General features: G+C 45.7%; 1 protein-coding gene across 12 annotated transcripts in view; it reads right to left on the bottom strand.

Moving 5' to 3' along the window:
* Nucleotides 1–27,468, bottom strand: part of dtnbb (dystrobrevin, beta b) — a 106,033-nt gene that overhangs the window by 34,239 nt on the left and 44,326 nt on the right. For 8 of the 12 annotated variants that reach the window (XM_007252181.4, XM_022672905.2, XM_022672902.2 and 5 more), the window contains exon 11: nucleotides 1,411–1,485. The exons of the other annotated variants lie outside the window; for them this stretch is intronic. In XM_007252181.4, the coding sequence (XP_007252243.2) occupies nucleotides 1,411–1,485 (75 nt within the window). The remainder of the gene's footprint in view (nucleotides 1–1,410; nucleotides 1,486–27,468) is intronic. 12 annotated transcript variants of the gene reach the window in all.

Genomic DNA, 27,468 nt, shown 5'->3' with positions numbered 1-27,468 from the left:
TATAATAGGCCTATCTGAGTTGTATATGCATGCTGCAAATGAAACTGTTCCTCAAACTTCATTGTCTGCAGTAGCTAGTAAAAAAAATATTCAGAAAATTGAGTCGATCAGGAAAATCACCGTGTCTATGTCAACCCGTGAATTAGTATTCATGGCCTCGCCCACCTTGGCTTACGACCGCTCACAGGCAGAGCTGAAACCAACGCGTCTCGTTAGACATGAGCTAACAGCGCTAGGAACAGCATGGCAGTTCGTTCCTGTGTTATTTGTGCAAATAACACATCAGTGTTATTTGTTTTGTCCAGTAATTCAGAGCTAAGGAACAAATGGTTAGAATTTGTCTTTGAAACATCACCAGCCATGTACAATAGAGATAGGTAGGTGTATATGTTTAAAAAAGTTCTGTTCACACTAGTTAAAAGTAAAAATTCAATTCAAGAATTTTTACTTTCTGGACCTGGACTACACACCTCTGTGTGTAACTATAGGTTTACAGAGACTCTAAGACTAGCTCAGTGGCTGAACTGCACTTAGCTAACTGTTGCACGTCTTGTTGCCTCCTGATGTCGCAGTGTTGTTGGCCAATCAGAGGTGATATGTTTGCATGTATCAATATTCATGAGCAAGAGCCGAATTCCTATTGTTTCTCTTCACCCACTCCTCCACCGGACTAAAGCAGTGTTATACTGGATCACCGGAGAACTTTTTTTCACAAAAACCAGCTCACAGGGCATTCATTAATTCATTCTAGAGACCAAAACTAGACATTTTAAAATGAATGAAAAAACTATGGAATTAGACCTTTAAGCATCGCAGTATCGCAATACCATAGCTATTGTGGACAATGTATTGTGATAATATTGTATCCTGAGATGCCCTGTAAGCAACGCACAAGTATAAACACTCACAACAGCGTAGGTCATTCATGCTCACTACGCGCCAGACTCTGCACAGACTTTATGAAGAAGTGTAAATCGTCCTTAAAGCGTATAGCATGGGACCAGGAAGACTAAATGACAGCACATAAGCAGACAAACCTGACTACTAACCCTATTTACAAGATAAGGCTCCAATCCGAAGTGCCTTTATCTCCACTATCACCTTGAGCAAGCCCAGTCTGCAAAACACACTCAGACTTTCCACAGGCAGGCCAATTTCTCTCTTCAGTGCTCCAGCTCATCTGCCTTTGAAAGGCGAACATATAGCCCTATTCCTGCAGCGGTGCATTTACCACTGCCTCAAAAAAAAAAAAAAAAAAAAAGAATCCCCCACTCATCATCACTCATGCACAGTATTCAAACCCAGCCTTTTCTCCTTCTTTTCCTTTTACATAACAGGCTTAGATAGACAGGGCTTAAAAACAAGTGCATGCAAACAGAGAGACAGCCTACGTGGAGCGAGAGAGCTTACCTTTTGGTGGATGTGGGTGCCCCGGAGGACATGAGAATGGTATCGTTCATGTTGTTGGACACTGGCTTCAGCTGACTGCAAAATTACAAAGTTACAGGTCAAGCATGGCCATAGAGGTGGAACTGCCAACCTGTCGGCTTTCTGCCTGAGTCTATAACTGTGTGTGTGTTTGAGTGTGTGTGTGTGTGTGTGTGTGTACGTGGCACCCTAGCAGAAAACTTCAACAGCGAGTGTGTTTACATGCTTCATAATCTGATTACTGCAGAATATCAGAGTTGATCAGTTACTCTAACCAACAAGTGTTGATTTACATCAATCCAGCTCTGGAAAAAAAGTCCACTTTTTGATTTTGCTATTTATAGGTATATGTTTGAATAAAATGAACATTGTTATTTTATTTTATAAACCACAGACTGCATTTCTCATAAATTCCAAATAAAAACTTTGTCATATAGGGCATTTATTTGCAGAAAATAAGAAATGGCTAAAATAACAAAAAAGATGCAGAGCTTTCAGACCTCAGTTTTAAGAATTTAGAAATCAATATTTGGTGGAGCCATAACCCTGGTTTTTAATCACAGTTTTCATGCATCTTGGCATGTTCTCCTCCACCAGTCTTACACACTGCTTTTGGATAACTTCATGCCATACCTGGTGCAAAAATTCAAGCAGTTTAGCTTGGTTTATTTGCTGTGATCATACATCTTTCTCTTGATTAAACTCCAGAGGTTTTCAATTTGGTAAAATCAAAGAAACTCATCATTTTTAAGTGGTCTCTTATTTTTTTCCAGAGCTGTGTGTCAAAAATGGAAATTTTACATTGCAACCAGCCAATAAATTCACAGAATAAGATGTGGCGTAAGCATCATGTTAAGCCACAATTAGAGCTGTAATATGAGCATACAGAACATCAGGTACAAGATTGTCATATTGCAGGTGTTGTATTAAACACTGCTCACTTATTTCCAGTACTAGGGTCTGTTTTCACTTATGCACAGAATTAGAAATACGAGAATACTCTGATTAAGAGTATACATGGACTAAGAAATGCCATTACTGTGCTAAAATCTAGTACTTTAACTGATTTTTAGACCACCTTACTCTGATCTAACAAATCAGAGTATGCCGTTTACTTCTTGACAACTTGACTACATGATTAAATAACTGCAGTAATCCGATTTGGAACAGAGTTTTGAGTGCATATGAACACACTCAGTGAGCTTTCAACCTCTGACACTTCAAACCAGCCTGTAAAGTGGTGGGAAAGAGCCACTGTGATTTTTAGTGTACCTAAACCCTGCACGCTGTAAATTGGCTTCCAGACAGTGACATTTTAATTTAATGCTATTTGCCCAAAACTAATTAAGTTAATAAGAAGACAAAGGGGTTCAGAGGAATTCTAATTAAAGCTGGAAGTCTGGAAGGAAAGAGCGAGAGACTGAGAGAAAGAAGGGAGAGAGAGAGAGAGAGAAGGGGGGAGGAGGGTGACATTGCAGAAGGTAATTTGTGTGGGTAAACAGTGCCACGGACTCCATCTGGACCTGATGCCCGCTGGTACTCAAGCACACTCCAGCAAGCAGTTCAGCCCCTCTGACCATGCCCCTCACTCTCTCCCTTTCTCTCTCTCCCTCTCTCTCTCTCTTTCTCTCTCTCACTCACTTGCATCAGGTGAGCTCTAAATTGGCAGAAAAGTGATCATTTAGCCATTTAACCATCTTAAATCCAGTCAATGCATACCCAGCAGGTACCAGATGTCAGAAAGGACTTTTAACTCTAACATTATGTAGACGTTTAATTTTTGTTACAAATAAAAATCATGTTGACTTCAAAACACAATCTTGTACAGATGAGAGTTTCAGTTGGAAATCGAAATCACATGTCTATCAAAAACCAACATTGAGTTGACATCATGTTCTGACGTTTAACAGACGTTAAATTTTGATAGGAAATGAAAGCCACATATCCATCAAAAACCAACATTGAGTTGACATCATGTTATGACGTTCAACAGATGTTAAATTTTGATAGGAAATGAAAGACACATATCCATCAAAAACCAACACTGAGTTAACATCATGTTCAACAGACGTTGAATTGTGTTTGGAAATCAAAGTCACATTTCCGTCAAAAGCAAATATGAAGTTGACATCATGCTCTAATGTTTAACAGATGTTGATTTTTGATAGGAAATGAAAGCCATGGAGCTGTCAAAAACCAACATTTAAGCTTCAATGTCATACAGACATATAATTCTGTTTGAAAATCAAGATCAGATATTTGTCACAAACCACAATGAATTTGTGGTTTCTCTTAATGTTCAAGAGATGTTGAAATGAAAGCCTCATATTTGTCAAAATCCAATGACATTGGAGTTTGACATGAAACTCCAAAGTCAAATCCAATATCATATAGACATTGAATTTTGTTTGGAAATTTAAGTAAAATATCCGTCAAAAAACAACAAGTTAACATCAAGCTACAAAGTTTTAACACTTCTTTTAATGTTGTCCAAACACTTGCGTCACACTATTGACGTTTTTTGACAGATGTTTTTTTTTTTTTATCAAAGTCAAATCCATTAAAAACCAACACTGGGCTGATATCAAGCTTGTATTTTCGACAGATGTTGGATTTCATTGAGAAATCAAAGTCACATTCCACAAGCTCCAACATTCTTCAGATGTTTTTTAACATTGTTTTTGAATTTTGGTTGAAAAATGAAGTCACATCCATTAAACTAACATTGGCTTAAATGTTTGACAGTTGTTGAATTTCAGTTGGAAATCAAAGTCAAGCTCCAACATTTAGCAGATGTGTTTAATGTTAATGTTTAAACCAAAACTGAAATCTGAAACTGAAATCAACATCACTTATCAATCAAAAAACGTTGAAGTCTTAATAGACGTTGAATTACGTGGACATAATATGTGGAGTCACGTCAGTCAAAAACAAACATCTAGTTAACAACAAGCTCCAATGTTGTACAGACATTGAATTTTGTGGAAATTTAAGATCACATCTGTCAAAAAACAATAAATAATAAAGTAATAAGAAAGTAATTATATTAGCATAAATTTACCCCTAAAATTGTTGATTTAGCACTTAAGCCAATGTACTGTGTGGTCCCCCAACAAACCTATATTAATCCAGTTGACAACGTCTATCCACACTGATGATCAGCTGGGTATATTTCTTATTATCTATGAGACTGTACAACTTCTGTACAAAGTCGGAATAAAGGTAAATCAAATCAATTTCTACGTTCTTTACTTTAAATCTTATTATCTTATTGATCATTGGATCGGCAGATAATATAATCCTGCTTGCAGAAAAGTTGCTTTGACTAATGGCATCTAAAACTCTAAAACTTATACTCAGCCATCGTTCCAGCTGTTCTCTCCCCTTTGGCTTGTTTTTGTTTATCTCCTCGTGTTTTGTCTCTCTTGCTATTAATGTTGCATGCAGCAGCATAAAGGGATCTCTCACAAATCTTAAAACAATTGAATTTACCACACCCAAACCGCCGTATAATGCGTTGGCGATACCCAGATTATGCTGCTGTTTTTTTTCCGAGCCGAGTGAGTGTGCAGTGGGTGGCGCTGGAAGAGGACAATAAAAAACTTGAAACCACATCTGATTATCATATTTCAGTTCCATTTCCTCGAGAGGATGCCATTAGTTGCTCGTTTCTGACACTCGCACAGCTCGCAGTCAGTCGGAGGGGTCAGCGCAATTTGCAATACTGAGACATGCCTACTTTAATTTCCCTGACGGCTGGCAGCGGCACTGGCATGCGAGGGGGCTTGTGGAAGAAACGCTGTCTTTACTGCTGTTCTGGAGGACTAAACTGAGGCATATTTTTCGAAAGACTAAGAGGACGGAAAATAGGAAACGCAGATCGCCACGCCTGGATTGAAAAGTGATGGTTGCCAACATTTTGGCAGTTTGGGTGAGAATACAAGATACAGGACAGAGCAGGTACCTCCAGAAACCCTCCGATTAAAGCTTGTACGTTAAATATCACTACAGTCGTCTTTCGTCACTCTCGCTGCTGGACCTCAGACTGACTAGAATTGGACTTGAAATTTGCATAGAATGAGTCACTCACCTCGCCCAGCGTAAGGAGCACCTGTCTGTTCAGCGCGCAGACGCTCATCCAGAGGCCAGCTGCTGCCTGCGCCGTCCTGCCCTCCGCTCAACTGAACTAGCATCTGAATGCACAACATTGCTGCTGTCTCCAAGGAAACCTGGCTGTCACATGACCCCGTGACGATCCAGATGCGCGCTACTCTCTCTCTCTTTCTCTCTCTCTCTCTCTCTTGCTCTTCCTCAGCCTCTCTCTTAGCCCCTTCTCTCTCTCTCTCTCTCTCTCTCTGGCAGTGTCTCTCTCTCTCTCCCTCTTGCCCATCTCGCCGCCTTTCCTTTTTCCTCAGCTCCTATTTCTGTATAATACATGCAAATACACAAACATGTCCACACACACTCTTACCGCACAGTGCCGCACAACATAGTGGCATATTAACGTTTTAAAGCACAATTCTGAACGCTGCAGAGGGCTGCAATATGCAAATGAGCTCTAATATAAATAAAGAAATGTAACGAATTACATTGAGGGCCTTGACCAATGAGTGTTTCTGTTTCTGTGGATGTTCTAACAAACCATTAAATTTGTGAAATCCAACGATTGACCAAATAATTTTGGTCAAAATACCGGTAATTCAGAACGATGCTAATCCATGCATGTTGTAAGTTTATTCAGTTATTTTAAATAAGCTCTGGAAAACACTAAGAGGACACTTCATTATCTGAATCAGTTTTTTTGAGTTCACTATTTATAGGTAAAATGTAACATTGTGGTTTTATTTTATAAACTAGAGACATTTTTTTCCCCAAATTCCAAATAAAAATATTTTCATTTAGAGCATTTATTTGCAGAAAATGAGAAATGGGTAAAATTATGAGTTTAATTAAGAGAAATGGATGATCACAAGCTATCAAACCAAGCTGAACTGCTTGAAATTTTGCACCAGGAGTGGCATAAAGTTTTCCAAAAGCAGTGTGTAAGACTGGTGGAGGAGAACATTCCAAGATGCATGAAAACTGTGATCAAAAACCAGGGTTATTCCACAAAATATTGATTTCTAAACTCTTAAAACTTTATGAATATGAACTTGTTTTTTCTTATTTTATTTAAATAAATGCTCTTATTGACAATATTCTTATTTGTAATTTGGGACAAATGTTGTCTATAGTTTCTAGAATAAAACAACAATGTTCATTTTACTCAAGCATATGCCTATAAATAGCAAAATCAGAGAAACTGATTCAGAAATTGAAGCGATCTCTTTAATTTTTCCAGAGCTGTATATTGCTGTATATTGGTGGGTCCAGTTAAGACACTGGTTCTGGCAGACAAGCTGTAAACACTAGTCTCACACTGAGATACAATAGAAGATGCTAACTTATACACCCAAAAAAAGATCACATAACTTAGACAGGCGAACAAAATCACAAAAGTATCCCGCTTATTATGCAGTCCTACTCATACAGGCATGTCTGAGAGATCCCTATTTCTTCAAAAAGGCGCTAGCAATCTGTGTTGAGGTGTTTACAGAAGCAGACACAGTCACTGCAGGGAGCGAAGTACCATAAAAAGCCTCTACTCTGAATGATGAGAACAGCTTAGCTACATTTTGAAGCTTTACTCGCAAATTAAAGTGCAGCGCAATGTGCCGCACGGATGGGTCTCCCTGAGCGCTATGCCTCATTACAGACTGTGTTTACCACCAGCAGCCAACGGGGCCATAGGCTGGACTGATGTGCTCAATGTCGGTGCTTCACAGAGCAAAAGAATAATCCCACTGCATACAGATGTCACGCCATCACACTATATCTCCACAGCTGGACAAAAAGGCTATCAGTCCAGCACTGAAGATCTTACAATGTTATTTTAAGCCATTAAAATATGTCAAGCAGGTCAAATTGCAATGAATCCCTCACACAAACATTCATGGATTATTTATACTGTATAGTTTAATCGCCAAATCTTCAAAACCCAGACACTGACGAGTTCTGACCTCGCCTGACGTGCCGTGAATGAAAATTCGCTCATTTCAGAGGCCTGCCCTTAGCAGAGGGCAAAGGGAAATTATGCTTGCATTTTTTTATGAGGTCACATCGACTACATGAAGTGCCGCTCCCATTCTTTCCCAGATAATTACGATTGAGTGAGCACTGGTGATAGAGCTGGGGAAATATGGAGCGCTAACGTCCCCGCGCAAATAAAAATGATCCACGAGCGACCCTGCCGCCAGCCTGCTTATGCGTCCGTCTCTGAGCCATAATACACGAGTGCCACATAACCTCAGGACTTCATCACTGCTTCCCACTGCAGTTCAGATATACTGGGCTCAGGTGTATTGAGCAAAGCAATAACACAACAATTAAACTTAGTACATTGCGAACAATTCTTATTAGTTTTCAAGCGTTAGCATTTCGTCTCTTCAGGACACACGGGCACACACTGTGACATGGTGAAAGGGCCTATTTTGTCTATTTTAAAATAAAAGAGCTTGTATTAAATGACAGGTTTTATACTTTAAAATGTGCCATTCACTCCCAACTCCAAACGGATTCAATGTAAAGATAACGTTTCTAAAACAGCCAATATTTATATATATTATACTATAGGTATATGTTTGAGTAAAATGAACATTGTGATTTTATTCTTTAAACTACAGACATTTTCCTCAAATTCCAAATAAAACTATTCTCATTTAGAGCATTTATTTGCAGAAAATGAGAAATGGCTGAAATAACAAAAAATATGCAGAGCTTTCAGACCTTAAATAATGCAAAAAAAAAAATAATAATAATAATAATAATTGTATAAAGTTTTAAGAGTTCAGAAACCAATATTTGGTGAAATAACCCTGGTTTTTAATTATAGTTTTCATGCATCTTGGCATGTTTTTCTCCATCAGTCTTACACACTGCTTTTGGATAACTTTATGCCACTCCTGGTGCAAACATTCAAGCAGTTCAGCTTGGTTTGGTGGCTCTTGATTATATTCCAGAGATATTCAATTTGGTAAAATCAAGGAACTCATCATTTATAAGTGGTCTTTTATTTTTTTTGTATTTCTGTATTTATCTGTAGTGCTTTTTGTCCAAGAATGCATGTGTAAAGCGTGTCTTTTAGGTCTCATGTCTCATTGAACTAATATATAGAGTACATACCTTTCGACCGGTGGGGGACCCCAAAATTGGAAATGTCCGTTTTCACATATATTAGCAGGTTTCCTACCCTATCATTGCATTCGAAAAATGTGTATTAGGTGGTCAAAAACAAAACAACAAATTATTATTGTTATTGTTGGACAAATTGTTTTAGGCATGAGAATATGTGTGTGACACTGTGAGGATTCCTTAACATTATATAGCAGCTAAATTCAATCAGTTCATTCAGTACAGATCTAAACACTTTGTACATTTGGGATTGATAGCCATATATCTCTGTTATTGTTCCCAGCACTGATGAGCCAAACCATCCAAGCACCAACAAATTTGGTAATGAATGTAAAATTCAATGCTTTCAACATGTCCAGCAATAATAGGATCACGTCAAACAAGCTGTGCATGTTCCGCCACATTTTGATACCGTTCAATCTGGAGCTGTAAATAGTGACGGACAGGCTGTCCTTGACTACGGTTCAGTAAGTCCCAAACAAGATCCATCTGTCAAACTTGAGGGAATCTAAAAGACAAATTGTTGCCTCCGCACGCAATCAGCTGTCAAACCACGGCTAAACAAACCTGAAGCCCATCAGAGACACTTGTGCCACTCCAAACAAGCAGCACCAACGCTGGGCTGTTCAGAAAACAATCCGTCTGTTTGATTCATGAGTTTGATGTGACGTGATTTGCTACCCCGGTTCTGCCTTCATGCCTCGGCCGGGAGTTGCTCGCGGCTCGTGGCGGTGCGATCGGGTGGATCATGCTGACGGATGCTGTCCTGAGGTCAATGGCAACAGGAACACTATGCGAAGCAGCAACAGGAAGTCAGGCGTGTTTACAGTGACGCATCAGCTCCCTCAGGAGCTACAGATGGTCATTATGGAGAGAGCAGGGGGGCGGGATTCGCATCATCTCAACCCTGCCTTAGGTGCTCGACCATAAATACAGTGGGGGATTTGGGCACATATCGAAGGAAAAGGCTGATTTTTGACAGAATGGATCAAACAGTACAAACATGGATACACACAGATCAGCCATTACATTAGGACCACCTCTTTCATTCTATACTTTGTATATAGTAGCATTTTGTAGTTCATTTTTTACAGACTGTAGTTCTTTCTTTGTATGTTTTTCTGCATCCTTTATTATCATGCTTTCACCCTGTTCTTAAATGGTCAGAACCCCACAGGCAGGACCACCACAGAGCAGCTTTTATTTGTGTGGTAGATCTTTTTCAGAAAAGCTGTGACACTAGCATGGTGGCGCACTGGATTATAAGGTGCACTATCAATAAACATCTATTTTCTGGTCTATTTTCATACCTAAGGCGTAACGGATTATAAGGCACATTTTATGGGACACTAGTAACTAGTGGTAGGAACAGGAGTGTCACCATATTTTCCTTCTAAATTCTACAGGTCTCGCTACTGGCTGACGGGATTAGCAGCAGGGTACAAGCCGATAACACTCACCTCTGAAGGGCCAAAGAGCTAGCACAGTTAGGCTAATGCTAATGCTGCCCCAGCAAGGCTAGCTGGGGTTAGCAGCAAGCTACAGACTGATAACACTCACCTCTGAACAGCAAAAGAGCTTTGTGCGGTTAGCGGCTACTGCTTATACTGTTGGAGAACTAAACTGAAACTCCTGTATAACACTGTACTTCAGCGAAGTGGCTTTACTGCTCCTTACAACCTGACTGATAAATTTCATTCAATAAGGCTCCCGGATTAAAAGGTGCACTGGCGATTTTTAGGAAAATTAAAGGATTTTAAGTGCGCCTTATAGTGCAAATAATACGGTAAGTGTTAGTCGCGCAGTAAAAATAAGAATGTGGTACTTACAGTTCATGATGGCTGATCAGTTTGTGAAGTAGGGAAGGATCTCCAGAAGAGAAACGTACTGCATTTGAATCTGTTATGTATTTTTTTTTGCTGTGAGTTTGGATATGGTTTGACTAGGTTTGATTCAACCTTAATTCAGACTTAATTTGAAACAAACAAAGACATGACAAAATGAGTGTGCAGCATAGCCTCTAACTTGTGTTGTAAAAAATGAATTTTAACTACTTTTTCTAGACTAAGAGCAACATCAGGGAAAGTGAACTAACCCCAGCATACATACATAGACTTTAGATCTTCAGGTCAGAACAAGCAGAGCATACTGTATGTCAAGAATTCACAAGAGTTAAAGGCTTCCCACTCCCAGTTTGTTGCTATTGCATTGCAACATGTGGTTGCTGTGGTATTCCAGCTGGTTGCCACAGGGTGTGCCACAGAGCAGCACACTGTTATGGTGTATTGGTGTATTAAATTAGTTGCTAGATGGTACAAGTACTAATCTTGGTCCAAGGAGGTTGCTAGGTAGTTGCTATGGTATCTTAGGTGGTTGCTAGGGTGTTGCCAAGTGGTTGCTACTGTGGTACCCCATGTAGCTGGTCGGATATTACTGGTTTCTTCAAATCATCATAACATAACAAGAGTGCACAAATATTTGCACCCCTATTATATATTATATATTCATATGGGGTAAAAATTAAAAACGCATACAAGCCAAATTTTAAGCATGAACCAGACTGAACATTCCAGGGGTGGTACATGCATATTGGGAAAACTGCAGGACAAGACACACTACAATAATCTGACAAAGAAGAACAACATAAACTAGATTGCAGTTCCTGCAGAAACTGCGAGTGTGATTGCAGTGCTGGCTGGTATCTGCTAAGGTGTTGCTAGGTGGTTGCTAAGGTGTTGCTATGGTATCCGGGGTGGTTGCTAAGGTGTTGCTAGGTGGTTGCTAGGTGGTTGCTAGGGTGTTGCTAGGCGGTTGCTAAGGTGTTGCTAGGTGGTTGCTAGGTGGTTGCTAGGGTGTTGCTAGGCGGTTGCTAAGGTGTTGCTATGGTATCCGGGGTAGTTGCTAAGCTGTTGCTAGGTGGTTGCTAGGTGGTTGCTAGGGTGTTGCTAGGCGGTTGCTAAGGTGTTGCTATGGTATCCGGGGTGGTTGCTAAGGTGTTGCTAGGTGGTTGCTAGGTGGTTGCTAAGGTGTTGCTAGCCGGTTGCTAAGGTGTTGCTATGGTATCCGGGGTGGTTGCTAAGGTGTTGCTAGGTGGTTGCTAGGGTGTTGCTAGGCGGTTGCTAAGGTGTTGCTATGGTATCTGGGGTGGTTGCTAAGGTGTTGCTAGGTGGTTGCTAGGTGGTTGCTAGGGTGTTGCTAGGCGGTTGCTAAGGTGTTGCTATGGTATCCGGGGTGGTTGCTAAGGTGTTGCTAGGTGGTTGCTAGGTGGTTGCTAGGGTGTTGCTAGGCGGTTGCTAAGGTGTTGCTATGGTATCCGTGGTGGTTGCTAAGGTGTTGCTAAGTGGTTGCTAGGTGGTTGCTAAGGTGTTGCTAGGCGGTTGCTAAGGTGTTGCTATGGTATCCGGGGTGGTTGCTAAGGTGTTGCTAGGTGGTTGCTAGGTGGTTGCTAGAGTGTTGCTAGGCGGTTGCTAAGGTGTTGCTATGGTATCCAGGGTGGTTGCTAAGGTGTTGCTAGGTGGTTGCTAGGTGGTTGCTAAGGTGTTGCTAGGCGGTTGCTAAGGTGTTGCTATGTTATCCGGGGTGGTTGCTAAGGTGTTGCTAGGTGGTTGCTAGGTGGTTGCTAGGTGGTTGCTAGGCGGTTGCTAAGGTGTTGCTATGGTATCCGGGGTGGTTGCTAAGGTGTTGCTAAGTGGTTGCTATGCGGTTGCTAAGGTGTTGCTATGGTATCCGGGGTGGTTGCTAAGGTGTTGCTAGGTGGTTGCTAGGTGGTTGCTAAGGTGTTGCTAGGCGGTTGCTAAGGTGTTGCTATGGTATCCGGGGTGGTTGCTAAGGTGTTGCTAGGTGGTTGCTAGGTGGTTGCTAGGCGGTTGCTAAGGTGTTGCTATGGTATCCGGGGTGGTTGCTAAGGTGTTGCTAAGTGGTTGCTATGCGGTTGCTAAGGTGTTGCTAGGCGGTTGCTAAGGTGTTGCTATGGTATCCGGGGAGGTTGCTAAGGTGTTGCTAGGTGGTTGCTAGGTGGTTGCTAAGGTGTTGCTAGGCGGTTGCTAAGGTGTTGCTATGGTATCTGTGGTGGTTGCTATGGTGTTTCTAGGTGGTTGCTAGGTGATTTATATGCATAAATTAGATTAAATGGTGTTTGCACGTTGCTACGCAACGTGCAAATACATCAATTAGCTATGCACGCTAGGTTGCTCTGGCCGTTCGGGGGTGTCCAAACTTTTGACCCGTGGCTCCATTACACACAGTACTGGGGGGCCGGGGTGTCCAAACTTTTGACCCATGGCTCCATTACACACAGTACTGGGGGGCCGGGGTGTCCAAACTTTTGACCTAATGCTGTTTTATCCCATAGCTGCTCCATACACTCACAGTACTGGAGTTCTAGCTACCTGTCCTTCGATCTAGCTGCCGTCCTCCGATTGGCCCCATTCATTCCAATGGGGCCACTTCGTACGACATTCGTACGAAATCCGTACGTCGTAACTTTTCGTAACGCATATTTTCGGAAAGAGCTCAATAAGTTCTACAGGTCCTCAATTGGTTTCATCTTCGTATTTCAAAAATTGCGACGTCCACGGGCGTGCAAAGTTCTGCCCATTCATTGTCAATGGGCAAAAAAACGCGTACTTACGAAGTTTTTACGAAAAACGTAAGTCCGATCGGAAAGCTGTATACAAGCCCACCATTCCCGATATGGACGAACGTTTTCTCTTTTGAACGAAGTCGATATTTCGAAAACTGCGGCACTAGTTAACCGGACAAAAAACAGGTGGAATAATAATAATAACTAGATTGCAGTTCCTACAGAAACTGCGAGTGTGATTGCAGTGCTGGCTGGTATCTGCTATGGTGTTGCTAAGGTGTTGCTAAGTGGTTGCTAAGGTGTGGCTATGGTATCCGGGGTGGTTGCTAAGGTGTTGCTAAGTGGTTGCTAGGTGGTTGCTAAGGTGTTGCTAGGCGGTTGCTAAGGTGTTGCTATGGTATCTGGGGTGGTTGCTAAGGTGTTGCTAGGTGGTTGCTAAGGTGTTGCTAGGCGGTTGCTAAGGTGTTGCTATGGTATCCAGGGTGGTTGCTAAGGTGTTGCTAGGTGGTTGCTAGGTGGTTGCTAAGGTGTTGCTAGGCGGTTGCTAAGGTGTTGCTATGGTATCCGGGGTGGTTGCTAAGGTGTTGCTAGGTGGTTGCTAGGTGGTTGCTAAGGTGTTGCTAGGCGGTTGCTAAGGTGTTGCTATGGTATCCGGGGTGGTTGCTAAGGTGTTGCTAGGTGGTTGCTAGGGTGTTGCTATGGTATCCGGGGTGGTTGCTAAGGTGTTGCTAGGTGGTTGCTAGGTGGTTGCTAGGGTGTTGCTAGGCGGTTGCTAAGGTGTTGCTATGGTATCCGGGGTGGTTGCTAAGGTGTTGCTAGGTGGTTGCTAAGGTGTTGCTAGGCGGTTGCTAAGGTGTTGCTATGGTATCCGGGGTGGTTGCTAAGGTGTTGCTAGGTGGTTGCTAAGGTGTTGCTAGGCGGTTGCTAAGGTGTTGCTATGGTATCCGGGGTGGTTGCTAAGGTGTTGCTAGGTGGTTGCTAGGGTGTTGCTAGGCGGTTGCTAAGGTGTTGCTATGGTATCCGGGGTGGTTGCTAAGGTGTTGCTAGGTGGTTGCTAGGGTGTTGCTAGGCGGTTGCTAAGGTGTTGCTATGGTATCCGGGGTGGTTGCTAAGGTGTTGCTAGGTGGTTGCTAGGGTGTTGCTAGGCGGTTGCTAAGGTGTTGCTATGGTATCCGGGGTGGTTGCTAAGGTGTTGCTAGGTGGTTGCTAGGTGGTTGCTAGGGTGTTGCTAGGCGGTTGCTAAGGTGTTGCTATGGTATCCGGGGTGGTTGCTAAGGTGTTGCTAGGTGGTTGCTAGGTGGTTGCTAGGGTGTTGCTAGGCGGTTGCTAAGGTGTTGCTATGGTATCCGGGGTGGTTGCTAAGGTGTTGCTAGGTGGTTGCTAGGGTGTTGCTAGGCGGTTGCTAAGGTGTTGCTATGGTATCCGGGGTGTTTGCTAAGGTGTTGCTAGGTGGTTGCTAGGTGGTTGCTAGGGTGTTGCTAGGCGGTTGCTAAGGTGTTGCTATGGTATCCGGGGTGGTTGCTAAGGTGTTGCTAGGTGGTTGCTAGGTGGTTGCTAGGGTGTTGCTAGGGGGTTGCTAAGGTGTTGCTATGGTATCTGGGGTGGTTGCTAAGGTGTTGCTAGATGGTTGCTAGGTGGTTGCTATGGTGTTGCTAGGCGGTTGCTAAGGTGTTGCTATGGTATCCGGGGTGGTTGCTATGGTGTTTCTAGGTGGTTGCTAGGTGATGTATATGCATAAATTTGATTAAATGGTGTTTGCACGTTGCTACGCAACGTGCAAATACATCAATCAGCTATGCACGCTAGGTTGCTCTGGCCGTTCGGGGGTGTCCAAACTTTTGACCCGTGGCTCCATTACACACAGTACTGGGGGGCCGGGGTGTCCAAACTTTTGACCCGTGGCTCCATTACACACAGTACTGGGGGGCCGGGGTGTCCAAACTTTTGACCTAACGCTGATTTATCCCATAGCTGCTCCATTACACACAGTACTGGAGTTCTAGCTACCTGTCCTTCGATTTAGCTGCCGTCCTCCGATTGGCCCCATTCATTCCAATGGGGCCACTTCGTACGACATTCGTACGAAATCCGTACGTCGTAACTTTTCGTAACGCATATTTTCGGAAAGAGCTCAATAAGTTCTACAGGTCCTCAATTGGTTTCATCTTAGTATTTCAAAAATTGCGACGTCCACGGGCGTGCAAAGTTCTGCCCATTCATTTTCAATGGGCAAAAAAACGCGTACTTACGAAGTTTTTACGAAAAACGTAAGTCCGATCGGAAAGCTGTATACAAGCCCACCATTCCCGATATGGACGCACGTTTTCTCTTTTGAACGAAGTCGATATTTCGAAAACTGCGGCACTAGTTAACCGGACAAAAAACAGGTGGAATAATAATAATAATAATAATAATAATAATAATAATAATAATAATAATAAGAATAAGACTTAAGAAGAACAGTACTGTGATTGCATACTGCAATCACACTAACTAGATTGCAGTTCCTGCAGAAACTGCGAGTGTGATTGCAGTGCTGGCTGGTATCTGCTAAGGTGTTGCTAGGTGGTTGCTAAGGTGTTGCTAGGTGGTTGCTAAGGTGTTGCTATGGTATCCGGGGTGGTTGCTAAGATGTTGCTAGGTGGTTGCTAGGTGGTTGCTAAGGTATTGCTAGGCGGTTGCTAAGGTGTTGCTATGGTATCCGGGGTGGTTGCTAAGGTGTTGCTAGGTGGTTGCTAGGTGGTTGCTAGGTGGTTGCTAGGCGGTTGCTAAGGTGTTGCTATGGTATCCGGGGTGGTTGCTAAGGTGTTGCTAGGTGGTTGCTAGGTGGTTGCTAGGTGGTTGCTAAGGTGTTGCTATGGTATCCGGGGTGGTTGCTAAGGTGTTGCTAAGTGGTTGCTAGGTGGTTGCTAAGGTGTTGCTAGGCGGTTGCTAAGGTGTTGCTATGGTATCTGGGGTGGTTGCTAAGGTGTTGCTAGGTGGTTGCTAAGGTGTTGCTAGGCGGTTGCTAAGGTGTTGCTATGGTATCCGGGGTGGTTGCTAAGGTGTTGCTAGGTGGTTGCTAGGTGGTTGCTAAGGTGTTGCTAGGCGGTTGCTAAGGTGTTGCTATGGTATCCGGGGTGGTTGCTAAGGTGTTGCTAGGTGGTTGCTAGGTGGTTGCTAAGGTGTTGCTAGGCGGTTGCTAAGGTGTTGCTATGGTATCCGGGGTGGTTGCTAAGGTGTTGCTAGGTGGTTGCTAGGGTGTTGCTAGGCGGTTGCTAAGGTGTTGCTATGGTATCCGGGGTGGTTGCTAAGGTGTTGCTAGGTGGTTGCTAGGTGGTTGCTAGGGTGTTGCTAGGCGGTTGCTAAGGTGTTGCTATGGTATCCGGGGTGGTTGCTAAGGTGTTGCTAGGTGGTTGCTAGGTGGTTGCTAGGGTGTTGCTAGGCGGTTGCTAAGGTGTTGCTATGGTATCCAGGGTGGTTGCTATGGTGTTGCTAAGTGGTTGGTAGGTCACTCCTAAGCAGTTGCTAGGTGGTTGCTAAGGTGTTGCTATGGTATCCGGGGTGGTTGCTAAGGTGTTGCTAAGTGGTTGCTATGCGGTTGCTAAGGTGTTGCTAGGCGGTTGCTAAGGTGTTGCTATGGTATCCGGGGAGGTTGCTAAGGTGTTGCTAGGTGGTTGCTAGGTGGTTGCTAAGGTGTTGCTAGGCGGTTGCTAAGGTGTTGCTATGGTATCTGTGGTGGTTGCTATGGTGTTTCTAGGTGGTTGCTAGGTGATTTATATGAATAAATTAGATTAAATGGTGTTTGCACGTTGCTACGCAACGTGCAAATACATCAATCAGCTATGCACGCTCGGTTGCTCTGGCCGTTCGGGGGTGTCCAAACTTTTGACCCGTGGCTCCATTACACACAGTACTGGGGGGCCGGGGTGTCCAAACTTTTGACCCATGGCTCCATTACACACAGTACTGGGGGGGGCCAGGGTGTCCAAACTTTTGACCTAACGCTGATTAATCCCATAGCTGCTCCATTACACACAGTACTGGAGTTCTAGCTACCTGTCCTTCGATCTAGCTGCCGTCCTCCGATTGGCCCCATTCATTCCAATGGGGCCACTTCGTACGACATTCGTACGAAATCCGTACGTCGTAACTTTTCGTAACGCATATTTTCGGAAAGAGCTCAATAAGTTCTACAGGTCCTCAATTGGTTTCATCTTCGTATTTCAAAAATTGCGACGTCCACGGGCGTGCAAAGTTCTGCCCATTCATTTTCAATGGGCAAAAAAACGCGTACTTACGAAGTTTTTACGAAAAACGTAAGTCCGATCGGAAAGCTGTATACAAGCCCACCATTCCCGATATGGACGCACGTTTTCTCTTTTGAACGAAGTCGATATTTCGAAAACTGCGGCACTAGTTAACCGGACAAAAAACAGGTGGAATAATAATAATAAGAAGAAGAAGAAGAATAAGACTTAAGAAGAACAATACTGTGATTGCATTACTGCAATCACACTAATAATAACTAGATTGCAGTTCCTACAGAAACTGCGAGTGTGATTGCAGTGCTGGCTGGTATCTGCTATGGTGTTGCTAAGGTGTTGCTATGGTATCCGGGGTGGTTGCTAAGGTGTTGCTAGGTGGTTGCTAGGGTGTTGCTAGGCGGTTGCTAAGGTGTTGCTATGGTATCCGGGGTGGTTGCTAAGGTGTTGCTAGGTGGTTGCTAGGTGGTTGCTAAGGTGTTGCTAGGCGGTTGCTAAGGTGTTGCTATGGTATCCGGGGTGGTTGCTAAGGTGTTGCTAGGTGGTTGCTAGGTGGTTGCTAGGGTGTTGCTAGGCGGTTGCTAAGGTGTTGCTAGGTGGTTGCTAGGTGGTTGCTAGGGTGTTGCTAGGCAGTTGCTAAGGTGTTGCTATGGTATCCGGGGTGGTTGCTAAGCTGTTGCTAGGTGGTTGCTAGGTGGTTGCTAGGGTGTTGCTAGGCGGTTGCTAAGGTGTTGCTATGGTATCCGGGGTGGTTGCTAAGGTGTTGCTAGGTGGTTGCTAGGTGGTTGCTAAGGTGTTGCTAGCCGGTTGCTAAGGTGTTGCTATGGTATCCGGGGTGGTTGCTAAGGTGTTGCTAGGTGGTTGCTAGGGTGTTGCTAGGCGGTTGCTAAGGTGTTGCTATGGTATCTGGGGTGGTTGCTAAGGTGTTGCTAGGTGGTTGCTAGGTGGTTGCTAGGGTGTTGCTAGGCGGTTGCTAAGGTGTTGCTATGGTATCCGGGGTGGTTGCTAAGGTGTTGCTAGGTGGTTGCTAGGTGGTTGCTAGGGTGTTGCTAGGCGGTTGCTAAGGTGTTGCTATGGTATCCGTGGTGGTTGCTAAGGTGTTGCTAAGTGGTTGCTAGGTGGTTGCTAAGGTGTTGCTAGGCGGTTGCTAAGGTGTTGCTATGGTATCCGGGGTGGTTGCTAAGGTGTTGCTAGGTGGTTGCTAGGTGGTTGCTAGAGTGTTGCTAGGCGGTTGCTAAGGTGTTGCTATGGTATCCGGGGTGGTTGCTAAGGTGTTGCTAGGTGGTTGCTAGGTGGTTGCTAGGGTGTTGCTAGGCGGTTGCTAAGGTGTTGCTATGGTATCCGGGGTGGTTGCTAAGGTGTTGCTAGGTGGTTGCTAGGTGGTTGCTAGGTGGTTGCTAGGCGGTTGCTAAGGTGTTGCTATGGTATCCGGGGTGGTTGCTAAGGTGTTGCTAAGTGGTTGCTATGCGGTTGCTAAGGTGTTGCTAGGCGGTTGCTAAGGTGTTGCTATGGTATCCGGGGAGGTTGCTAAGGTGTTGCTAGGTGGTTGCTAGGTGGTTGCTAAGGTGTTGCTAGGCGGTTGCTAAGGTGTTGCTATGGTATCTGTGGTGGTTGCTATGGTGTTTCTAGGTGGTTGCTAGGTGATTTATATGCATAAATTAGATTAAATGGTGTTTGCACGTTGCTACGCAACGTGCAAATACATCAATTAGCTATGCACGCTAGGTTGCTCTGGCCGTTCGGGGGTGTCCAAACTTTTGACCCGTGGCTCCATTACACACAGTACTGGGGGGCCGGGGTGTCCAAACTTTTGACCCATGGCTCCATTACACACAGTACTGGGGGGCCGGGGTGTCCAAACTTTTGACCTAATGCTGTTTTATCCCATAGCTGCTCCATACACTCACAGTACTGGAGTTCTAGCTACCTGTCCTTCGATCTAGCTGCCGTCCTCCGATTGGCCCCATTCATTCCAATGGGGCCACTTCGTACGACATTCGTACGAAATCCGTACGTCGTAACTTTTCGTAACGCATATTTTCGGAAAGAGCTCAATTAGTTCTACAGGTCCTCAATTGGTTTCATCTTCGTATTTCAAAAATTGCGACGTCCACGGGCGTGCAAAGTTCTGCCCATTCATTGTCAATGGGCAAAAAAACGCGTACTTACGAAGTTTTTACGAAAAACGTAAGTCCGATCGGAAAGCTGTATACAAGCCCACCATTCCCGATATAGACGCACGTTTTCTCTTTTGAACGAAGTCGATATTTCGAAAACTGCGGCACTAGTTAACCGGACAAAAAACAGGTGGAATAATAATAATAATAATAATAACTAGATTGCAGTTCCTACAGAAACTGCGAGTGTGATTGCAGTGCTGGCTGGTATCTGCTGTGGTGTTGCTAAGGTGTTGCTAAGTGGTTGCTAAGGTGTGGCTATGGTATCCGGGGTGGTTGCTAAGGTGTTGCTAAGTGGTTGCTAGGTGGTTGCTAAGGTGTTGCTAGGCGGTTGCTAAGGTGTTGCTATGGTATCTGGGGTGGTTGCTAAGGTGTTGCTAGGTGGTTGCTAAGGTGTTGCTATGGTATCCGGGGTGGTTGCTAAGGTGTTGCTAGGTGGTTGCTAGGTGGTTGCTAAGTTGTTGCTAGGCGGTTGCTAAGGTGTTGCTATGGTATCCGGGGTGGTTGCTAAGGTGTTGCTAGGTGGTTGCTAGGGTGTTGCTAGGCGGTTGCTAAGGTGTTGCTATGGTATCCGGGGTGGTTGCTAAGGTGTTGCTAGGTGGTTGCTAGGTGGTTGCTAGGGTGTTGCTAGGCGGTTGCTAAGGTGTTGCTATGGTATCCGGGGTGGTTGCTAAGGTGTTGCTAGGTGGTTGCTAGGTGGTTGCTAGGGTGTTGCTAGGCGGTTGCTAAGGTGTTGCTATGGTATCTGGGGTGGTTGCTAAGGTGTTGCTAGGTGGTTACTAGGTGGTTGCTAAGGTGTTGCTAGGCGGTTGCTAAGGTGTTGCTACGTGGTTGCTAAGGTGTTGCTATGGTATTTGGGGTGGTTGCTAAGGTGTTGCTAGGTGGTTGCTAGGTGGTTGCTAGGTGGTTGCTAAGGTGTTGCTAGGCGGTTGCTAAGGTGTTGCTATGGTATCCGGGGTGGTTGCTAAGGTGTTGCTAGGTGGTTGCTAGGGTGTTGCTAGGCGGTTGCTAAGGTGTTGCTATGGTATCTTGGGTGGTTGCTAAGGTGTTGCTAGGTGGTTGCTAGGTGGTTGCTAGGGTGTTGCTAGGCGGTTGCTAAGGTGTTGCTATGGTATCCGGGGTGGTTGCTAAGGTGTTGCTAGGTGGTTGCTAGGGTGTTGCTAGGCGGTTGCTAAGGTGTTGCTATGGTATCCGTGGTGGTTGCTAAGGTGTTGCTAGGTGGTTGCTAGGTGGTTGCTAGGGTGTTGCTAGGCGGTTGCTAAGGTGTTGCTATGGTATCCGGGGTGGTTGCTAAGGTGTTGCTAGATGGTTGCTAGGTGGTTGCTAGGGTGTTGCTAGGCGGTTGCTAAGGTGTTGCTATGGTATCCGGGGTGGTTGCTAAGGTGTTGCTAGGTGGTTGCTAGGTGGTTGCTAGGTGGTTGCTAGGGTGTTGCTAGGCGGTTGCTAAGGTGTTGCTATGGTATCCGGGGTGGTTGCTAAGGTGTTGCTAGGTGGTTGCTAGGGTGTTGCTAGGCGGTTGCTAAGGTGTTGCTATGGTATCCGGGGTGGTTGCTAAGGTGTTGCTAGGTGGTTGCTAGGGTGTTGCTAGGCGGTTGCTAAGGTGTTGCTATGGTATCCTGGGTGGTTGCTAAGGTGTTGCTAGGTGGTTGCTAGGTGGTTGCTAGGGTGTTGCTAGGCGGTTGCTAAGGTGTTGCTATGGTATCCGGGGTGGTTGCTAAGGTGTTGCTAGGTGGTTGCTAGGTGGTTGCTAGGGTGTTGCTAGGCGGTTGCTAAGGTGTTGCTATGGTATCCAGAGTGGTTGCTAAGGTGTTGCTAGGTGGTTGCTAGGGTGTTGCTAGGCGGTTGCTATGGTATCCGGGGAGGTTGCTAAGGTGTTGCTAAGTGGTTGGTAGGTGGTTGCTAAGGTGTTGCTAGGCGGTTGCTAAGGTGTTGCTATGGTATCCGGGGTGGTTGCTAAGGTGTTGCTAGGTGGTTGCTAAGGTGTTGCCAGGCGGTTGCTTAGGTGTTGCTATGGTATCCGGGGTGGTTGCTAAGGTGTTGCTAGGTGGTTGCTAGGTGGTTGCTAGGGTGTTGCTAGGCGGTTGCTAAGGTGTTGCTATGGTATCCAGGGTGGTTGCTATGGTGTTTCTAGGTGGTTGCTAGGTGATGTATATGCATAAATTTGATTAAATGGTGTTTGCACGTTGCTACGCAACGTGCAAATACATCAATCAGCTATGCACGCTAGGTTGCTCTGGCCGTTCGGGGGTGTCCAAACTTTTGACCCGTGGCTCCATTACACACAGTACTGGGGGGCCGGGGTGTCCAAACTTTTGACCCGTGGCTCCATTACACACAGTACTGGGGTGCCGGGGTGTCCAAACTTTTGACCTAATGCTGTTTTATCCCATAGCTGCTCCATTACACACAGTACTGGAGTTCTAGCTACCTGTCCTTCGATCTAGCTGCCGTCCTCCGATTGGCCCCATTCATTCCAATGGGGCCACTTCGTACGACAATCGTACGAAATCCGTACGTCGTAACTTTTCGTAACGCATATTTTCGGAAAGAGCTCAATAAGTTCTACAGGTCCTCAATTGGTTTCATCTTCGTATTTCAAAAATTGCGACGTCCACGGGCGTGCAAAGTTCTGCCCATTCATTTTCAATGGTCAAAAAAACGCGTACTTACGAAGTTTTTACGAAAAACGTAAGTCCGATCGGAAAGCTGTATACAAGCCCACCATTCCCGATATGGACGCACGTTTTCTCTTTTGAACGAAGTCGATATTTCGAAAACTGCGGCACTAGTTAACCGGACAAAAAACAGGTGGAATAATAATAATAACTAGATTGCAGTTCCTGCAGAAACTGCGAGTGTGATTGCAGTGCTGGCTGGTATCTGCTAAGGTGTTGCTAGGTGGTTGCTAAGGTGTTGCTAGGTGGTTGCTAAGGTGTTGCTGTGGTATCCGGGGTGGTTGCTAAGATGTTGCTAGGTGGTTGCTAAGGTATTGCTAGGCGGTTGCTAAGGTGTTGCTATGGTATCCAGGATGGTTGCTAATGTGTTGCTAGGTGGTTGCTAGGGTGTTGCTAGGCGGTTGCTAAGGTGTTGCTATGGTATCCGGGGTGGTTGCTAAGGTGTTGCTAGGTGGTTGCTAGGGTGTTGCTAGGCGGTTGCTAAGGTGTTGCTATGGTATCCGGGGTGGTTGCTAAGGTGTTGCTAGGTGGTTGCTAGGGTGTTGCTAGGCGGTTGCTAAGGTGTTGCTATGGTATCCGGGGTGGTTGCTAAGGTGTTGCTATGGTATCCGGGGTGGTTGCTAAGGTGTTGCTATGGTATCCGGGGTGGTTGCTAAGATGTTGCTAGGTGGTTGCTAAGCTGTTGCTAGGCGGTTGCTAAGGTGTTGCTATGGTATCTGGGGTGGTTGCTAAGGTGTTGCTAGGTGGTTACTAGGTGGTTGCGAAGGTGTTGCTAGGTGGTTGCTAAGGTGTTGCTAGGCGGTTGCTAAGGTGTTGCTATGGTATTTGGGGTGGTTGCTAAGGTGTTGCTAGGTGGTTGCTAGGTGGTTGCTAGGTGGTTGCTAGGTGGTTGCTAAGGTGTTGCTAGGCGGTTGCTAAGGTGTTGCTATGGTATCCGGGGTGGTTGCTAAGGTGTTGCTAGGTGGTTGCTAGGTGGTTGCTAGGGTGTTGCTAGGCGGTTGCTAAGGTGTTGCTATGGTATCCGGGGTGGTTGCTAAGGTGTTGCTAGGTGGTTGCTAGGTGGTTGCTAGGGTGTTGCTAGGCGGTTGCTAAGGTGTTGCTATGGTATCCGGGGTGGTTGCTAAGGTGTTGCTAGTTGGTTGCTAGGTGGTTGCTAAGGTGTTGCTAGGCGGTTGCTAAGGTGTTGCTATGGTATCCGGGGTGGTTGCTAAGGTGTTGCTAGGTGGTTGCTAGGTGGTTGCTAAGGTGTTGCTAGGCGGTTGCTAAGGTGTTGCTATGGTATCCGGGGTGGTTGCTAGGGTGTTGCTAGGTGGTTGCTAGGTGGTTGCTAAGGTGTTGCTAGGCGGTTGCTAAGGTGTTGCTATGGTATCCGGGGTGGTTGCTAAGGTGTTGCTAGGTGGTTGCTAGGTGGTTGCTAGGGTGTTGCTAGGCGGTTGCTAAGGTGTTGCTATGGTATCCGGGGTGGTTGCTAAGGTGTTGCTAGGTGGTTGCTAGGTGGTTGCTAAGGTGTTGCTAGGCGGTTGCTAAGGTGTTGCTATGGTATCCGGGGTGGTTGCTAAGGTGTTGCTAGGTGGTTGCTAGGTGGTTGCTAGGTGGTTGCTAGGCGGTTGCTAAGGTGTTGCTATGGTATCCGGGGTGGTTGCTAAGGTGTTGCTAAGTGGTTGCTATGCGGTTGCTAAGGTGTTGCTAGGCGGTTGCTAAGGTGTTGCTATGGTATCCGGGGAGGTTGCTAAGGTGTTGCTAGGTGGTTGCTAGGTGGTTGCTAAGGTGTTGCTAGGCGGTTGCTAAGGTGTTGCTATGGTATCTGTGGTGGTTGCTATGGTGTTTCTAGGTGGTTGCTAGGTGATTTATATGCATAAATTAGATTAAATGGTGTTTGCACGTTGCTACGCAACGTGCAAATACATCAATCAGATATGCACGCTAGGTTGCTCTGGCCGTTCGGGGGTGTCCAAACTTTTGACCCGTGGCTCCATTACACACAGTACTGGGGCTCTGGGGTGTCCAAACTTTTGACCCGTGGCTCCATTACACACAGTACTGGGGGGCCGGGGTGTCCAAACTTTTGACCCGTGGCTCCATTACACAGTACTGGGGCTCTGGGGTGTCCAAACTTTTGACCCGTGGCTCCATTACACACAGTGCTGGGGCTCTGGGGTGTCCAAACTTTTGACCCGTGACTCCATTACACACAGTGCTGGGGCTCTGGGGTGTCCAAACTTTTGACCCGCAGCTCCATTACACACAGTGCTGGGGCTCTGGGGTGTCCAAACTTTTGACCCGTGGCTCCATTACACACAGTACTGGGCTCTGGGGTGTCCAAACTTTTGACCCGTGGCTCCATTACACACAGTGCTGGGGCTCTGGGGTGTCCAAACTTTTGACCCGTGGCTCCATTACACACAGTGCTGGGGGGCCGGGGTGTCCAAACTTTTGACCTAATGCTGTTTTATCCCATAGCTGCTCCATTACACACAGTACTGGAGTTCTAGCTACCTGTCCTTCGATCTAGCTGCCGTCCTCCGATTTGCCCCATTCATTCCAATGGGGCCACTTCGTACGACAATCGTACGAAATCCGTACGACGTAACTTTTCGTAACGCATATTTTCGGAAAGAGCTCAATAAGTTCTACAGGTCCTCAATTGGTTTCATCTTCGTATTTCAAAAATTGCGACGTCCACGGGCGTGCAAAGTTCTGCCCATTCATTTTCAATGGGCAAAAAAACGCGTACTTACGAAGTTTTTACGAAAAACGTAAGTCCGATCGGAAAGCTGTATACAAGCCCACCATTCCCGATATGGACGCACGTTTTCTCTTTTGAACGAAGTCGATATTTCGAAAACTGCGGCACTAGTTAACCGGACAAAAAACAGGTGGAATAATAATAATAATAATAATAAGAACTAGATTGCAGTTCCTGCAGAAACTGCGAGTGTGATTGCAGTGCTGGCTGGTATCTGCTAAGGTGTTGCTAGGTGGTTGCTAAGGTGTTGCTAGGTGGTTGCTAAGGTGTTGCTGTGGTATCCGGGGTGGTTGCTAAGATGTTGCTAGGTGGTTGCTAAGGTATTGCTAGGCGGTTGCTAAGGTGTTGCTATGGTATCCAGGATGGTTGCTAAGGTGTTGCTATGTGGTTGCTAGGGTGTTGCTAGGCGGTTGCTAAGGTGTTGCTATGGTATCCGGGGTGGTTGCTAAGGTGTTGCTAGGTGGTTGCTAGGGTGTTGCTAGGCGGTTGCTAAGGTGTTGCTATGGTATCCGGGGTGGTTGCTAAGGTGTTGCTAGGTGGTTGCTAGGGTGTTGCTAGGCGGTTGCTAAGGTGTTGCTATGGTATCCGGGGTGGTTGCTAAGGTGTTGCTATGGTATCCGGGGTGGTTGCTAAGGTGTTGCTAGGTGGTTGCTAAGGTGTTGCAATGGTATCCGGGGTGGTTGCTAAGGTGTTGCTAGATGGTTGCTAGGCGGTTGCTAAGGTGTTGCTATGGTATCCGGGGTGGTTGCTAAGGTGTTGCTAGGTGGTTGCTAAGGTGTTGCTATGGTATCCGGGGTGGTTGCTAAGGTGTTGCTAGGTGGTTGCTAGGGTGTTGCTAGGCGGTTGCTAAGGTGTTGCTATGGTATCCGGGGTGGTTGCTAAGGTGTTGCTAGGTGGTTGCTAGGGTGTTGCTAGGCGGTTGCTAAGGTGTTGCTATGGTATCCGGGGTGGTTGCTAAGGTGTTGCTAAGTGGTTGCTACGTGGTTGCTAAGGTGTTGCTAGGCGGTTGCTAAGGTGTTGCTATGGTATCCGGGGTGGTTGCTAAGGTGTTGCTAGGTGGTTGCTAGGTGGTTGCTAGAGTGTTGCTAGGCGGTTGCTAAGGTGTTGCTAGGTGGTTGCTAGGTGGTTGCTAGGGTGTTGCTAGGCGGTTGCTAAGGTGTTGCTATGGTATCCGGGGTGGTTGCTAAGGTGTTGCTAGGTGGTTGCTAGGTGGTTGCTAGGGTGTTGCTAGGCGGTTGCTAAGGTGTTGCTATGGTATCCAGGGTGGTTGCTAAGGTGTTGCTAGGTGGTTGCTAGGTGGTTGCTAAGGTGTTGCTAGGCGGTTGCTAAGGTGTTGCTATGGTATCCGGGGTGGTTGCTAAGGTGTTGCTAGGTGGTTGCTAGGTGGTTGCTAGGGTGTTGCTAGGCGGTTGCTAAGGTGTTGCTATGGTATCCGGGGTGGTTGCTAAGGTGTTGCTAGGTGGTTGCTAAGGTGTTGCTAGGCGGTTGCTAAGGTGTTGCTATGGTATCCGGGGTGGTTGCTAAGGTGTTGCTAGGTGGTTGCTAGGCGGTTGCTAAGGTGTTGCTATGGTATCCGGGGTGGTTGCTAAGGTGTTGCTAAGTGGTTGCTATGCGGTTGCTAAGGTGTTGCTAGGCGGTTGCTAAGGTGTTGCTATGGTATCCGGGGAGGTTGCTAAGGTGTTGCTAGGTGGTTGCTAGGTGGTTGCTAAGGTGTTGTTAGGCGGTTGCTAAGGTGTTGCTATGGTATCTGTGGTGGTTGCTATGGTGTTTCTAGGTGGTTGCTAGGTGATTTATATGCATAAATTAGATTAAATGGTGTTTGCACGTTGCTACGCAACGTGCAAATACATCAATCAGCTATGCACGCTAGGTTGCTCTGGCCGTTCGGGGGTGTCCAAACTTTTGACCCGTGGCTCCATTACACACAGTACTGGGGGGCCGGGGTGTCCAAACTTTTGACCCATGGCTCCATTACACACAGTACTGGGGGGCCGGGGTGTCCAAACTTTTGACCTAACGCTGATTTATCCCATAGCTGCTCCATACACTCACAGTACTGGAGTTCTAGCTACCTGTCCTTCGATCTAGCTGCCGTCCTCCGATTGGCCCCATTCATTCCAATGGGGCCACTTCGTACGACAATCGTACGAAATCCGTACGTCGTAACTTTTCGTAACGCATATTTTCGGAAAGAGCTCAATAAGTTCTACAGGTCCTCAATTGGTTTCATCTTCGTATTTCAAAAATTGCGACGTCCACGGGCGTGCAAAGTTCTGCCCATTCATTTTCAATGGGCAAAAAAACGCGTACTTACGAAGTTTTTACGAAAAACGTAAGTCCGATCGGAAAGCTGTATACAAGCCCACCATTCCCGATATGGACGCAC

This window comes from Astyanax mexicanus, chromosome 14, assembly GCF_023375975.1.
Source record: "Astyanax mexicanus isolate ESR-SI-001 chromosome 14, AstMex3_surface, whole genome shotgun sequence".
Classification (NCBI taxonomy): Eukaryota; Metazoa; Chordata; class Actinopteri; order Characiformes; family Acestrorhamphidae; genus Astyanax; species Astyanax mexicanus.
This window is presented reverse-complemented; position numbering and strand designations above follow the sequence as displayed.